We start from the raw sequence: 16,547 nt of genomic DNA on the forward strand, positions 1-16,547 counted from the left end.
CTGACTTACTTCACTCTGTATGACAGTGTCTAGGTCCATCCACGTCTCTACAAATGACCCAATTTTGTTTCTTTTTATGGCTGAGTAATATTCCATTGTGTATATGTGCCACATCTTCTTTATCCATTCATCTGTTGATGGACACTTAGGTTGCTTCCATGTCCTGGCTATTGTAAATAGAGCTGCCAGGCGGATTCTTAACCACTGCACCACAAGGGAAGCCCCTTACTTCCACTTTAATCAGTGCTCCTGAGAATGAATCCCTAATGGTAGAATCTCAGGCAGTTTTATAACTTAGAAATGTTTCCATTTGCAATTCAAATCATACTATGAACTGCACATTCCACCAATGCATAACACTAGTCTTGAATAATACACTAATGCAAGAAGTATAAATTCAGAGTAGGTATAGTATGTATTGGGTTGGCCAAAGTAAAATGTTATGGAAAAATCTGAACGAACTTTTTGGCCAACCCAATATTTAAGAGCCCAGGGTAACTCAGGTATAGAGGATCTTTTAGCACAGATGAGGCCAAATAAGAATGATCTACATGAGTACTCAGTTTGAATAATTTGTATTTAAATTAAAAATTGGAGGGAAGTTGGAACTTCCTTGGTGGTCCAGCAGTTGACTCCATGCTCCCAATGCAGGGGGCCCGGGTTCAATCCCTGGTCAGGCAATTAGATCCTGCATGCTGCAACTAAAGAGCCCACGTGCTGCAACTAAAGATCCTGCGTGCCACAACGAAGATCCCACATGCCACAGCTAAGAACTGGCACAGCCAAATAAATAAATAATTTTTTTAAAAAAATTGAAGGGAAGTCAATTAGAATACAGCATTCAGTGTACAGATGAACAGAGAGACAAACTGATTGGGAACACACTTTGAAAGTCTTGGGTTTAAATACTAACTCCACTACTTTGCTAGCCTTATGACCTTGGGAAAGTTAACTGCTCTGAACTTCGTGTTCCTCATCTGTAAAATGGGAATAGCTATAATATATACCTTATAGTTCATTGTGAGTAGTGAATAATTCATGCCAGTCTCAGATAAAAATATTCAATAAATGTTAGCTGCTGCTGTTTTGTTGTAGCTGTTGCTAATTGGAAGGTTTGATGAGGGTAATTTTTATCAAACCAGAATTGAGTTTAAGGCCCAGGCTTTTTGTGTTGGTCAGTTGGCCTTGAAGTATCTCCAGTCACCATTTACTGATTCCCAGGACCCAAGAGATACCTTATTATATCTAAGTGTGTTAATATGGAAAGATTTACAAGATACATTGGAAACTGGGGGAAAAAATCAAAATGAGGTATGTATAGTATGAACCAGTTCATGTTTTAAAAGGAAATATATATGTGCATATATGTACACATACATACATACATATGTATATGTGTATGTGTCTTAATCCTATATATATATATGTATACATATATGTATATACCACACATATATATATATCTCAAAATGATGCTTAGTAAGAGTTCTGTTGTTCTCCACATTTCTCAACTAAAACTCAAAGCTAAGAATTAAGAGGCACTGTCTCTGCCTTTTCCAGTATAAAAAGAACTGTCAACAAAGACTAAGGCATGTCTCTCTAAGTTTGGAAAAAGTTGGCTCAATTAGCCCTGCTATCCCCATACCACTCTGCCTCTCAGTTTACATCAGAAGCCTGGGGACAGGAGAGGAGAGAGTGCTTTCACCCCCTTTCCTGCTTCTAATTTCTACTTTAGTCAATGCTCCTAAGAGTGTATTCACCCCCTTTGCAGAGAGGGGCATCAAGGGAATCCCTCATAAAGGTTAAAGGTGCCTGGAAGAAGAAGAGACTCGCATCATATTCTGGGTTGATGTCCCCTTTCTCCTGGCTAAGAAAATGAGTCAGAATGGGAAGTAGAGGCAGATGGCAGGGTACAGAGAGTGAGAGAATGGGGAGGGACAACAGGGAAGAGGACTGCCACCCAAGATAGGGTGTTCTAAAGATGTGTGAGTATCTGTGTCAAGTAGACTCCCAGAAAGTACCTGGGCTTAAACAAGTAGACCCAACAGACAGAGAATTAAAGTCACACTGTCATGGTAACTCCTCTTACCCTAATCTTTTTTCCTTACCCTCCAAAATAGAGGATCTAGTGTTTAGAATTGGGAGGGGGGGAAATGTGTCTGGGAGATAGAAAAGACCATTTGTCGCTATTCCAGGCATGATAGTGGGAGGAGCAGCAGAAAGAGTGGCCAGCCCTCCTGTCCACTGCAGGTCCCCAGAAGCACAGAGCAAGTCTATGCTGGGGAGAGGGGAGCAGGTACAATGTATATGGAGTCTGAGATTTAAATTTTGAGTGGACAAACTTTTAATAACTGAAAATGATTGGAAAGTTGTAGGACCATCCCAAGAAGTCTTTCATTTTTGTCGGTTTGATTACTATGTGTCTTGGCATGTTCCTCCTTGGGTTTATCCTGCCTGGGCCTCTCTGTGCTTCCTGGACTTGGGTGACTGTTTCCTTTCCCATGTTAGGGAAGTTTTCCGCTATTATCTCTTCAAATATTTTTTCAGGTCCTTTCTCTCTCTCCTCCTTCTGGGACCTCTATAATGTGAATGTTGATGCATTTAATGTTGTCCCAGAGGGCTCTTAAACTGTCTTCATTTCTTTTCATTCTTTTTTTCTTTATTCTGTTCTGTAGCAGTGATTTCCACTATTCTGTCTTCCAGTTCACTTATCCGTTCTTCTGCCTCAGTCACTCTGCTATTGATTCCTTCTAGTGAATTTTTCATTTCAGTTATTGTATTGTTCATCTCTGTTTGTTTGTTCTTTAGTTCTTCTAGGTCTTTGTTAAACATTGCTTGCATCTTCTTGATCCTTGCCTCCATTCTTTTTCCAAGGTCTTGGATCATCTTCACTATCATTATTCTGAATTCTTCTTCTAGCAGGTTGCCTATCTCCACTTCACTTAGTTGTTCTTCAGGGGTTTTATCTTGTTCCTTCATCTGGGACATATTCCTCTGCCGTCTCATTTTGTCTAACTTTCTGTGATTGTGGTTTCCATTCCACAGGCTGCAGGATTGTAGTTCTTCTTGCTTCTGCTGTCTGCCCTCTGGTGGATGAGGCTGTCTAAGAGGCCAGTGCAGGCCTCCTTATGGGAGGGACTCCATTGGTGGGTGTTGCTGGGTCTTGTCCCTCTGGTGGGCAGGGCTGTGCTCAGGAAAACTTTAAGCAACCTGTCTGCTGATGGGTGGGGCTGTGTTCCCACCCTGTTGGTTGTTTGGCCTGAGGCGACCCAGCACTGGAGCCTACAGGCTGTTTGGTGGGGCTAATGGCAGCCTCTGAGAGGGCTCACACCAATATGTACTCCCCAGAACTACCGCTGCCAGTGTCTTTGTCCCTGCCATGAGCCACAACCACCCCCTTCCTCTGCAGAAGACCCTCTAGTACTAGTAGGTAGGTCTGGCCCAGTCTCTTTTGAGGTCACTCCTATTTTTCTCCTGGGTTCTGGTGCACACAGGACCTTGTGTGTGCCCTCCAGGAGTGGAGTCTGTTTCCCCCAGTCCTCTGTATTTCCTGTGATCAAACCCCACTGGCTTTCAAAGCCAGATTCTCTGGGGGGGTCCTCCTCCTATTACCAGACCCCCAGTCTGGGAAGTCTGACGTGGGGCTCAGGACTTTCACTACTGTGGGAGGGCCTCCGTGATACAATTGCTCTCCAGTCCATGGGTCTCCCACCTGGCAGGTATGGGATTTGATTTTATCGTGATTGCACCCCTCCTACTATCTTGTTGTGGCTTCTTCCTTATCTTTGGCTGTAGGGTATCTTTTTTGGTAGATTCCAGCATTTTTCTGTTGATGGTTGTTCAGCAGTTAGTTGTGATTTTGGTGTTTCGGTAAGAAGGGGTGAGCCCATGACATTCTGCCATCTTGAGCTCAAGCCCCCCTCCAAGAAATCATTAAGTGATGGAAAAGGGATATTGAATACCAAGGGGGAAAACAGAAATTGGGGGGAAAATAAAGTTTTGAGTTAAGACTCATTTGAAAAACTACATATAAATAGTTACATATATATGTAATTTTTATATAGATATATATATACAGAGATTTACACATATATATATGTATATCTCCCTCCCACCCCCTACACACACACACACCCTGTTTTGCAACACATTCAGTGACTACTTTATTTTTTATTTTATATCATTCTGTATTTTTTATTTCGTTTTTGGCCACATGCATGTATTCTTTTCACAGGTTAAAATAAAGTGCCATTTACTTGATGTGGATACTCACAAAAGTATTTCTCTTTCCTCCTTGGGTCTACAGCTAGACTAATTTCTCAGCCCCCTGTAAGTAAGGGTGGGGAAATGTGGGTGGAAGCCATGCATGCCTCTAGGCCTAAATTCTTATGTGATCCTCCACAAATGCACTCTTCTCTCTGATGTTCCCTTGCTCTGGCTCTCATTCTCCTGCTTGCCAACTTGCTGATTTTAGAGGATCCAATTCAGGACTCTTCGGAGGCCTAGGGGAGAGTGAAACCTGTGAATATAAGGATTATGACTACTTTGTGGAGGGGAACTGCCCGGGAAAGCACATCAACCAGGAACTTCTGCATTAGACTTAAGCCTCTGAGTTTTGGGTTTGTTTCTGCAGCATAGCCTAGCACACTTTAACTCATATACTGGGAATCTAAAGTTTGTTCAGAATGTCTTTACTATTTTTGTTAGAGTCTTATTGTCCATAGTGATTATAACACTGTCCTTCTGATAAATTGAAAGAACAGGCCTCATAACAAAATGAAGAGAACATGGGTTTTGAAGTCTGACCTGAGTAGAAAGCCCAGTTCTGTTGTTTTTTCTGTAGACTCATAGGGAAATCCTGGCCTAGTGGCCAGGCCTCTGTTTTCTTGCCAAAACACCACATCATGCCTTTTACTCCCTCCTTACAAAATGTATATGAAGTAGACTTCTATCTGGAAGTAGATTACAAAATGGTTGAGACAGTACTATAAACTTTGTTCTTTTTCCTGTAGAACCATTTATGAAAATATTTTTACTTTTGAAGGATTTTTTTGTTATTGTTCCTTAAATTATTTTGGGGAAATATTCATAACTTCAGACTATTTTACATGTTGAGAAAGATTTAGTCAACCTTGGCTGGTGTGACAGGAAATCAGGAGTTAGAGAATGTTCCAGGTAACTTTTTTCCACTTTTGACTTAATTATGCCAATTCCACAAAACATACACACACACCCAGCTCTCTGCAAGTGATGGAAAAGCTCAGTGGGGCTCAGAGAAGGCCTGCCATTTTTCCTCTGCATTTGTATATGTAGGGGGCAGGGTATATTGGGAAGAATAAAAATGGAAAGATGGGGTCTAATCACATATCAGTTATGTCACCTTGCCCTTTTCCCCTTTCCCCTTCTCTTGGGAACTTTATGGGTAGGCAGCTTAAGGGCTATTTTGACATGTTCATTATCAAAATCTTTGCTCCAGTCAAGTTGATTGTAGGTGTAATCAAACAACTTGACATTAAAGTAAAAGGATATGAACCTTCCAACAGAGTCATTTTCAAGTTGTATGACTTATTTTAAGGTTATTTGTTCTCTACTCAAATCATTTCCTCATATTTAAAAAAAAAAAAGGGCATAGTTCTATTTACCTTACAGAGCTGCTATATGACATACAAAAAAATTCAAGAAATGGTAATTCTTTTTCATTCCATGTAAGAGATGGTTCCAACACTAATCCCATTTCCCTTGTTGTTGTTATCTTATGATGGAAAAGGGGGTATGTTAAAATAATCTCTCTGGTTAAAGAAGATGTGGCACATGTATACAATGGAATATTACTCAGCCATAAAAAGAAACGAAATTGAGTAAGCTGTGACGAAGCGAGAGAGTGGCATGGACATATATACACTACCAAACGTAAAACAGATAGCTAGTGGGAAGCAGCCGCATAGCACAGGGAGATCAGCTTGGTGCTTTGTGACCACCTAGAGGACTGGGATAGGGAGGGTGGGAGGGAGAAGCAAGAGGCAAGAGATATGGGGATATATGTATATGTATAACTGATTCACTTTGTTATAAAGCAGAAACTAACACACCATTGTAAAGCAATTATACTCCAATAAAGATGTTTAAAACAAAAATGATCTATAAGAAAACTCAGAAAGTCATTTCAATGAGCTCAGGAATAAAATTAATGAGCAGAAGGCATATTTTACGAAAAGACTGAATCTCTAAAAAGGAAACAAATAGAAATTCTGGAGCCAAAGAACTCAATAAATGATATAAAGAATGCAATAGAAAGCACTGGAAATAGAGCAGACCGTATGGAGGAAAGAATCAGCAAGCATGAGTACAGAAATCTAGAAATGATCCAGGATGGAGAGGAGAGAAAACTAAGTTTTGCTGTTTTTTTTTTTTAATGAATAATTTCTAAGAGAACCATCTCATTCCATTAGGAAAGGCAACATAAGGAGATGAGAATGAGAAGCGAACAGAGAGTTTATTTAAAGAAATAATAGCTAGAACTTCCCAAACCTGGGGAAGGAACTGTATTACAAGTCCAGGAAGCTAATTACTTCAATTATGTACAAGTCCAGGAAGTTAATTACCAGGAAGCTAATTACCTCAATGCAAAAAAACCTTATCCAAAACACATTATAGAAAACTGTCAAAAGTCAATGACAAAGAAAGAATTTTAAAGGCAGCCAGGGAAAAAAGACAGTAACCTAAAAGGAACCCCCACTAGACTATCAGCAGATTTCTCAGCAAAACACCAATTTGAAAAGATATATGATGTCTATACATTTATACAAAATGACAACTGTGAAGCAGAAACAGGCATTTCATTTCTGGAAGTTTTGAACTTTCTTTTTTTTTACATGAAACTTAAATATTAGTAGGTATCCTCCTCAGAGAGGCCATCCCCAGCCAACCTATCTAGAACAGTTCCTCCCCCTACCTTCACCCAAAGTGCTCATTCTTTATTTTTTTAAACAAATTTATTATCATCTGATATTGTATATGTGTTTCCAGTCTGTCTAGAATGAGGGCAGGCACCTCTGTCCATTTTGTTTTCTACAGTTTCCTTAGCACTTAGAAAAGTGTCCACCACATAGTAGGCTTCAATATATTTTTTTAATGAATAAAGGTATCCACTGTAATTATAATTGTTACTGAGTCCAAGCTCGCTCTGCTCACTGCAGGACAGGCCAATAAATCAGGAGACGAGGTGTTTTTGTTTTGTTTTGTTTTTGTGTGTGGTACGCGGGCCTCTCACTGTTGTGGCCTCTCCCGTTGCGGAGCACAGGCTCCGGACGCACAGGCTCAGCGGCCATAGCTCACGGGCCCAGCCGCTCCGCGGCATGTGGGATCTTCCCGGACCGGGGCACGAACCCGTGTTCCCTGCATCTGCAGGCGGACTCTTAACCACTGCGCCACCAGGGAAGCCCGGAGACGAGGTGTTGAGGCAACTAATAGAGACTTTTTTCGGAAAGCTGGCAGATGGAGAATATGGCGGACTATGGTCCCCAAAAAACCATCTTATTGGGGTCTGGATGCCAGTTCCTTTTAAAGAACCGGGAGGGAGATGAGGTGAGGAAGTAAAGTAAAAAGGCCATTTATCTTGCAAAACATCTTCTCAAATGGCCTGCATTGGGGAGGGGATGTGTTAATTTCTTCTTTTCTGCAGCCATTCACAGGTGGGCAGGGTCAGAGTGTCTCTCTGTGAGCTGAACAAAGGCACTTTAGTTTAACAGTCAGGCAGGGGGGCAGGGTTCCCAGTGGCAGGCCATTATGTGTGCTTACAGCTATAGACAGTGATTATAATAACAAAAGCAAACGGAAAGCAAAAGTTAAAGAAACAGATCCAACATGGAGTCAGAATTGGCTCTTCCCTGTTACGTAATCATCTAGGACATCACTCCAGAGCAATACCAGAAGATTGTTTTATATTTAAACAGTGTAATGCTTCCCAAATGATAATTTGGATAGGAAGAGGTTTAATAGGTAAGACTGATCACTGTTAATAGATTCCTTTAAAGATATTTTAGGAATTATGTATTGGCAGAACTTAATTATCTAAGGGTAATGTGTTTAAATAAAGTACTTCTTCTTGGTCATGAAATGTCAACAGTGGGTTTGTTGTAAGTGCCTTTAAATTATGGAAAAGTGTTGGCCATGGCAGGCTTACTACTTATCTCTAGGTGCAACATCTCTAAGGAATAACTCTGGAGTTAAAGCCTCATAAAAATTGCTGCATTGCTTTGATTAGAAAGGGAAGATATTCTAGAGAACCTTGTGTTTTGGTCCTGGTTGTCTGTTTCTTGAAGGACTCCATGGGAGGGACTTGTCCTTTCCAAGATAGAAAGATGAGCCAGTGTCAAGAGTCCAAGAATGGGTCTTCCCTAGTGGCTCAGTGGTTAAGAATCCTCCTGCCAGTGCAGGGGACACGAGTTTGATCCCTGGTCCGGGAAGATCCCACATGCTGCGGAGTAACTAAGCCCATGCACCACAACTACTGAGCCCGCACTCGAGAGCCCGCAAGCCACAGCTACTGAGTCTGTGTACCACAACTACTGAAGCCCGAGGCACCTAGAGCCAGTGCTCCGCAACAAGAGAAGCCACAGCAATGAGAAGCCCGTGCACCGCAACGAAGAGTAGTCCCCGTTCGCCGCAACTAGAGAGAGCCCATGCACAGCAATGGAGACCCAACACAGCCAAAAATTTAAAAATAAATAAAAAGTTTTAAATAAATAAAGAGTCCAGGAATGACCAGATATATGTTCTTCAAACTTCCTTGCCTGCTGTGTCACCAGGAAGAGGAAAAATCATTATAAACTAAATGCCTTCCACCCCTACTTGAAGGTCTGGAATTTGAGTGGTGGAATCTGGAACACAGATAGAGACAGAGATAGAAATATGATACAGATATAGATATATTCTTGAAAGTCCATTAATCCTTAGAGAAAATAATAGCTAAATTTTATTCAGTACTGTTCTAAGCTCTATATGCATTTTAACTCATTTAATCCTTAATAATCCTATAAAGAAGGTAGTGTTATTATAATCCCCATTCTACAGATGCAGAACCTGAGAATCCCAGAGGTGATGTAGTCTTGCTCAAGGCCAAGCACTAAGAGTGTCTGGCTCCAGGTCACACTCTTAACCATTACACTACACCTTACAGTGTAATTTACAGCAGGTGGGAGTAGAAGCACAGAAGAGATAAATGCCTCAATCCTTCTCTTTGGAAAGAAACCATAAAATATTCATGTATGTTTTAAGAGGCACTGAACCGAAGTGGTTAAATGTACAGCTCTGAAGTCAGGCTGCAGGGCTCAGTCCATGCACTGCCACTTGCTACGTCAGTGATCTTGGGCATATTATTTATAGGGTGGAGTAAGAATGTCACCTGCTATATCAGCAAACAAAGGATGTTGTGGCCATCAAGCCATCAGCCACTGTAGCTGCCCCTGATGGTAAAGCCCTGAGGGAACTCAGGATGAGAAAGAAGAGGATCTTGGCCCTCGACAGTTGAGGTGCCTATCAAAGGAATGATTTCAGTGAGCCCAGACTCTTGCATCTTCCCATACACAGAAGAGAGCTAAATTCATTAACTTGAGATGTCAGGTTTTCTTTAATTAACAGTAATCTTTTGATGTTCCAACTACCTGGTTTTTGTTGTAAAAACCACCCCTATATATCCTGGCTTCTCCCTTCACCCTTCGGAGCAGTCCCTCAGAGATATCTGAGAGGCTGCTCCTGGGCTTACATCCTGAGAAAGTCCTCCCAATAAAACATAATTGTCAACTTTTATGTTGTGTATTTTCTTTTTAGTTGACAATAGCTTTTGAGTTTTGTGTTTTTTGGTAGGGATTAAATGTTAAAACATGCAAAACACTTAAATAGCACCTGGCACTCAAAGTACTAAATAAATGTTGGGTAATATTACTTTTCAATCAAAACCCTCTTCAAGCTGAATGTTATGAATGGTCTCCAGATAGAAGATAATTATCCAGGATTTAATACCCTTTCATGTTAGGTCAAAAGGGTCATAGACTTTGAGATCCCTTGAAACGCAAAAGCATAATAATGAAAAGAAGACAGATACCTCGCCTAGAAAACCAACTAACTCACTCTGAGAAATACAGAACGTACATGAGTTATCTACACTACCCTAACATGGTGAAGGAAATCCTTCTAAACATTTTCTTTTCTTCTCCTTTAGGGACAGTTTTAATCCAGGAACCACTCAGATGACCCAGAAAGACATCCTCTACTGACTACAATCTTCAAAAGCAAAGTGCATTATTACCAATGATGTTTTAGCTTCAGCAGTAGATGGTGTTGCATCTAAATGTGAAAATCTGCACTCCAAGCTAATTGTGTCTCAGAGCCCCAGAGAGGGGTGGGAGAACCTCAAGGAGATGATGAAATGAGTAGCCATAATTTAATTGCAGAAAGACATCCTCTACTGACTACAATCTTCAAAAGCAAAGTGCATTATTACCAATGATGTTTTAGCTTCAGCAGTAGATGGTGTTGCATCTAAATGTGAAAATCTGCACTCCAAGCTAATTGTGTCTCAGAGCCCCAGAGAGGGGTGGGAGAACCTCAAGGAGATGATGAAATGAGTAGCCATAATTGTTGTAGAACAGCTTCCCAAGAAGAAATGCAACATTGATAAGACAGTCAATCCATGACTGACCAGAAAAATGAAAATTAAAACACCAGACAAAGGGAACAACTGGTGATTATTCCTGCACTTATAGTGCAAAGCTCTGAGGCAATAAGGAGCTGGCAGTGTTTTTCATAGGTTGGAATCTCAAGGAAGCACACCCTAAGACAGAGATTAGTTGTGTAAGAAGTTTGTTGAGGAGTTATCTTGCATTAAACACCTGTGAAAGAAAGGGAAAGATGTGGGATTGTACTTCCAAAAAAGCCCTCAGCCAGCCTACTGAGATCTCTGGAGTTTGGATAGCCCTTCAAAGCTCTGCCCAGCTAAAGCAAGAGGTCCTATGCTGATCAGTAACTGGGTGTGGGCTGTCCTTAGGAGGCATGACCTTGAGCAAGGCAGCTGTCTTCAGTCAAGGTAGTATCTAAAGAAGGATCCTAGCACCTGGAGGGAGTATGTTTTTAAATCCTGCAGCAGGATCTAGGAGGTGCATCACAGCATCAACCACAGATCTGTTATCTCGCAGGGGAATTGATCAGTCAATCCTTTGTAGGCTGCATCATTCCCTTGCTGACAGTAACGTTTCTATCAGGTTATAGTATGAAGAATATTTAATGGATGCAATTATAAAACTGAATTATACTGACGTTCAAGCCCTGCTCTGGGGTGCTTCCAGAGGTCACTTGGAAATCTCGCCAAGTATTGGTTACATTTTAGCTTTAGGGTGGTAGCAAATTCCCTTTCTGGAATGAGCTTCCTACCTTTACTCAATGATTTTGGAGCATGCTGGCAACTATGGACTTGTTCCTACTTCTTCTAAAATAGTTAACATTTATTGAGTTATCAAAGGCCAAATTCTGTTCTAATAAAAATGTTATAATTGCACAATAGCTAACATTTATATGGCACTGATTATGTGCCAAAAACTAATCCAGGCACTTCAGATATATTCACTCATTTAAATATCACAACAACCTAGGGAGTAGGAACTGTAATTATACAAATGAATAAGGTCAAATGCTAGGATCTGGCAAAACTGGGTTTCAAACTTAGGCCATCTGGTTTCTGAGCCCACATTCCTAACTACTATGTATAATGCTTCTGAGAGACTGGTACACTAAACCTGCCTTAGGTTTCAAGAGTAACCATATCTATGATAGAAGTGATAGGTACACAGCTATAGTACTAACTTTTTTTAAAGAAAAAAATTATGGAATTATAGCCTAAACATTTGGTTTATCTTTGTTAGGATTTAAAAATAGCTTTTCTATATTTTTCATGGCTGGATATTTCTGATTCATTCATTCTCAGCTCAATATTCCCAAATAAAATTCTGTATGCTTCTTAGACACTCAAATGTACAGAGTTTACCTCCCCTCAGCTGCCCTGATGTATGACATGTATCAAAGCCCAATTATCCTTTGGAACCAAAACTTTTTTCTCTTTAACTGAGGCCCTTCCTTCCCTAGGTGGATACTTAGATCCTCTTCAGTCTTATTGTTTACTATATTCAGAACTATGTAGACTCTTTTTTGGGAAACAGAAAAACCATCCTTTTGAGGGGTCAGCAAATGTTTTTTATAAAAGGGATGGATAGTAAATATATAGGCTTTGCAGGCCATGCAGTCTCTTATCATACCTACTCACCCTTGCTGTCATAGTGTAGAAAGCAGTCACAGACAATATGTAAAAGAATGGACATGGTTGTGTTACAATAAAATTTTATCTGCAAGAACAGAAGGCAGGCCATATTTGCCCTGTGGGCTATAGCTTGATGATCCCTGCCTTATACCATTAGCCATGACTTCTATTAACATACCCATTTTTTTTAAAATCACATTTTTCTTCACATATCCATGATTATAAGATCATAGAATCCTCTTTCTGCTGGAGGTATGATAAAATTCTTGAGTTTTTAAACTGCTTCAACTCTTCCTTATACAGTAAAAAGCTATGAAGTCAACTTGTTATAAATGGGCTATTGACAACAAAGTTTAGTTTGCTTCTGGAAAGCACCTTAAAAGATGCAGAGAGAGATGGCTTTTTTTTTTTAATATTTATTTATTTGGTTGCGCCGGGTCTTAGTTGCAGTGTGCTCCTTAGTTGTGGCATGTGAACTCTTAGTTGCAGCATACATGTGGCATCTAGTTCCCTGACCAGGGACAAACCTGGGCCTCCTGCACTGGGATCAGAGGGTCTTAACCACTGTGCCACCAGGGAGGTCCTGAGAGAGATGGCTTTTACCTTGGAATTCACCCTAAGTCACTGGGGCCTGATCAATGAGATGAAGAGGTCTGAGTAAATCCTTCTCTGTGGTAACAGTCTGTGACACTGTGTTTGGGACTTCCCTGGTGGTCCAGTGGTTAAGACTCTGCACTTCCACTGCAGGGGGCATGGGTTCGACCCCTGGTCGGGGAACCAAGATCCCTCATGCTGTGTGGTGCAGCCAAGAAAAAATCAAAACTAAAACAAAAAATATGATATTGTGTTTAATGTGCAGAATCATTGTAATTCTTCCTTCATAGACATGCCAGTGACAACAACACCTGTGTGAAGACAAAACACAATGAGATGATGGCCATTTTCTTCACCAGCGGAACAAGCAGATCTCCTAAAATGACCGGACACACCCACAGCAGTTTTGGTTTAGGATTATCTATAAATGGATAGTACTCTCACAGAACTGTAGCTTGAAGTGTCAGTGCTACAAAGGTGATGATTCCTTTATTGGTATTTTAAATTTGTTTTCATATATATATATGTATATATATATAAAGTCTATTCTTTGTGTGTATATATATATATATATATATATATATATATATATATATATATATATATAAAGTCTATTCTTTGTTTACCCAGGTTCTGGCTGGATTTGACCCCTTCGGATATCATGTGGAGTACCTCAGACACAGGCTGGGCAAAATCTGCATGGAGTAGTGTATATTCTCCATGGATCCAGGGAGCATGTGTATTTGCACATTATTTGCCGCGGTTTGAGCCAACTTCCGTCTTGCAAGTAAGGCAGAGCAAAAGAGGTCAACATTTAGAAATGCATTAGCACTGTCACTGACAGGACTGGTGAATAAAGTAACTTGCGGAAATCAGAGTAGACAACATGATTTAAAGTATTTCATGTCTGTAAAATCAATAAGCCTGAAAAGATATCAGAGCAAATGTGTGAGCGTGTTTACATTAGAATAAACAATGTTTTAAGTTGTGCTGTATCTACCATAGACATTTAGGCACTTACTAAAAATTGTGGTAAGACCACTTCTTCTAAATTGCAGACACTTTGCAAGTTTCCCATCACAGTCTTCTGTTCAGCACCAACTGCAGATAGAATACTTGTGCAGAATGATAAGACCAGGTAAGAAAGGTTGGTGAATGGGCACTTAGTGGGAGGAGGGGAGAGGAAGAAGAAGAAATATTATAAAATATTTTTTAATATTATAAGAAATATTATAAAATATTTTTATTTTATAAAATAAAAGATCTCTCTGCCTAAAACATAGCTCCAGGCCAGTAGGTATGGGGTTTAGCAATCTCTTCTCCCCTTCCTTCTTGCTTACATTTTGTAAATGATAATTACTATATCCAGGACGGTTTCCCTCAAGCAAGGAGAGGAAAGGGAGGGTTCAGCCAAGTGTATAGCTCTGAGCCCAGTGGTTATGGATAAGAAGGTGTTTATCCTTTGTATGATGACTGTTACCTGAGCTGGGAAAATATGTGTCACCCCTATTTAATACCCTATCCTAGCAAACAGGAAAGAAGATGAATGTCCTTTATTACTGATTCCATTTGAAAGTGTGGATTGATCACTACTTTTAAATTGACTTCATTTGATTTTGAACAGGAAACAATTCACATGTCATAAAATTCAATAGGTATATAAGAATATATTAGTGAAAGTCTTCCTCCATACCTTGTCCTCAGTCTCAGTTCTCCCTCTCCCTGAGATCTATGCATGTACAAGCCAATATGCATATGTTCTCCCCCTCTCTTTTATAATGGGAACATGATATACACACAGTTCTGACCTTCCTTTCTTCACCTACAATACATCCTGGAACTGTGCTGTCCAATTTGGTAACCACTAGCCACATGTAGGTATTTAAATTTAAATTTTAATTAAATTAAAAATTCAGTTCCAGACTATAGCTAATAATACTGTACAGTAAGTCCTCCACATACACGAATGAATTCCGTTCCGAAAGCACATTCGTAAGTCCAATTTGTTTGTAAGTCCAATGAAGTTAGCCTAGGTACCCAACTAACACAATTGGCTATATAGTACTGTACTGTAATATGTTTATAATACTTTTCACACAAATAATATATAAAAACAAACACAAAAAACAAAGAAAACATTTTTAATCTTATAGTACAGTACCTTGAAAAGTACAGTAGTACCAGCTACATCACCACTGCTTTTACACTTGCTTCCAGACATCCTGGGCTTGAAATAAAGATACTGTACTACTGTCCTCTATACAGTACTGCACAGTAAAGTACACAAAAGCACAACCACTTGTAGAGGATGCACGCACATGACAACGTATGCCAGACACATGAACTAACTTATGTGATTGGACATGCAAACACACGTTCACATCTTTGAAAGTTTGCAGTTTGAAGGTTCGTATGTAGGGGACTTACTGTGTTGTATATTTGAAGTTGCTAAGTGAGTAGATCTTAAAAGTTCTCATCACAAGAAAAAATAGTCTTGTAAATACGTAGGGTAAGAGATGTTAACTAGACTTGTGCTGATCAGTTCACTATATACAAACATCAAATCATTAACGTTGTAAACCTAAAACTAATACAACATGATAAGTCAATTATACCTCAATGAAAAAAACTCAGGGCCTCAGTTGCACTAGTCATGCTTCAAGTGCTCAACAGCCACACAGGGCTAGAGGATACAATAGTGGACAGCTCAGCATAGAAATTTCTATCATAACAAAAAGTGCTATGGAACAGTACAATCCAGGAGCTTCTTCTTTTTTCTTAACAACTGTAGAGTGTTCTATTGTATAAATACTCCACAATTTAACCAGACAATTGGTAAACCTTTCCTCACTGATTTAACATATTATGTGGTACCTTCCCTAGGGATGGCATGGCTCTTCTCTGCAACAGATCACGCCCCCGCCCCAAATAAAAGGGAGAAAGTGAAAAAAAAAACAACTGGTGTTTCGGGAGTCAATTTATGGTGGAATGGTTTGTTTATTTTGTATTGGAGAAGGGAGGTGGGGGAAAAACTAAAACACTTTTTATGAAATTTCACTAGAAATAACCCTAATTTCCATTTTTTCTCCTTTTTCCTCCTAAATTTAACTCGTTATCTGTCTTCTGAGAAACTATAAGTTTAAAAACTTAAAGCACTGTGTAAGTGCTGCGGAGTCAAATCAACTCTGAAGTGACTGAACAATGGAGAAACAGGACAGGTCTAGATATCCACGAAGGATATGGACAGACTGAAACGGTACACAGACTTCACTGAAAAGACAGGGCTGGACTCAATTCAGTCAGATGAATAAAAACCAAAATGTTTATTATAGCTTTGTGGTTGAGGGATAGGGAGTGGCGTGATTAGAAGAAGAGTTAAAAAAAAAAAAAACTTGAGGGAAGATAGTTGCAAAAAAGCTCTGTAACAGATACAGTTCAAATAGCCATGCATTGAGGAAAGCCACTATATAATTGATCAGGGCCAGGGCATTAAAAAATTTTTTTAATTAAAAAATACTAGATGTACAAAAAGATCTCCCCTTATGTAATGAGGAAATTTCTTAGGGCTACCTCAAAAATAGAAAATGCTGAGCTCCTTGTTACTTGAAATATTAAGTTTGCTGGTCAACTCCTTGACAAGCACACT

The 16,547-nt window shown here is 39.8% G+C and overlaps 1 protein-coding gene and 1 pseudogene across 5 annotated transcripts in view; one reads left to right on the top strand and one right to left on the bottom strand.

Annotated features, from left to right (window-relative positions):
• LOC112064823 (acyl-coenzyme A synthetase ACSM1, mitochondrial-like) overlaps positions 1-16,547 on the top strand; it is a 162,455-nt pseudogene that overhangs the window by 135,279 nt on the left and 10,629 nt on the right.
• The window catches only part of ERI2 (ERI1 exoribonuclease family member 2), a 37,358-nt gene continuing 25,002 nt past the window's right edge, over positions 4,192-16,547 (bottom strand). For 2 of the 5 annotated variants that reach the window (XR_003682805.2, XR_003682802.2), the window contains 2 exons: positions 13,923-14,063; positions 4,434-4,502 (listed from right to left, as the gene is read on the bottom strand). Coding sequence is in view for 2 of the 5 variants with exons in the window: in XM_055090031.1 (XP_054946006.1) it covers positions 4,442-4,519 (78 nt within the window). In the remaining 3 variants the exon portion in view is untranslated. Of the gene's footprint in view, positions 4,520-12,650; positions 13,213-13,922; positions 14,064-16,547 lie in introns of those variants that run through there. The other 3 variants (XR_003682803.2, XM_028498525.2, XM_055090031.1) reach the window with 3 other exon arrangements.

This window comes from Physeter macrocephalus, chromosome 14 (assembly GCF_002837175.3).
Source record: "Physeter macrocephalus isolate SW-GA chromosome 14, ASM283717v5, whole genome shotgun sequence".
In the NCBI taxonomy this organism is placed as follows: domain Eukaryota; kingdom Metazoa; phylum Chordata; class Mammalia; order Artiodactyla; family Physeteridae; genus Physeter; species Physeter macrocephalus.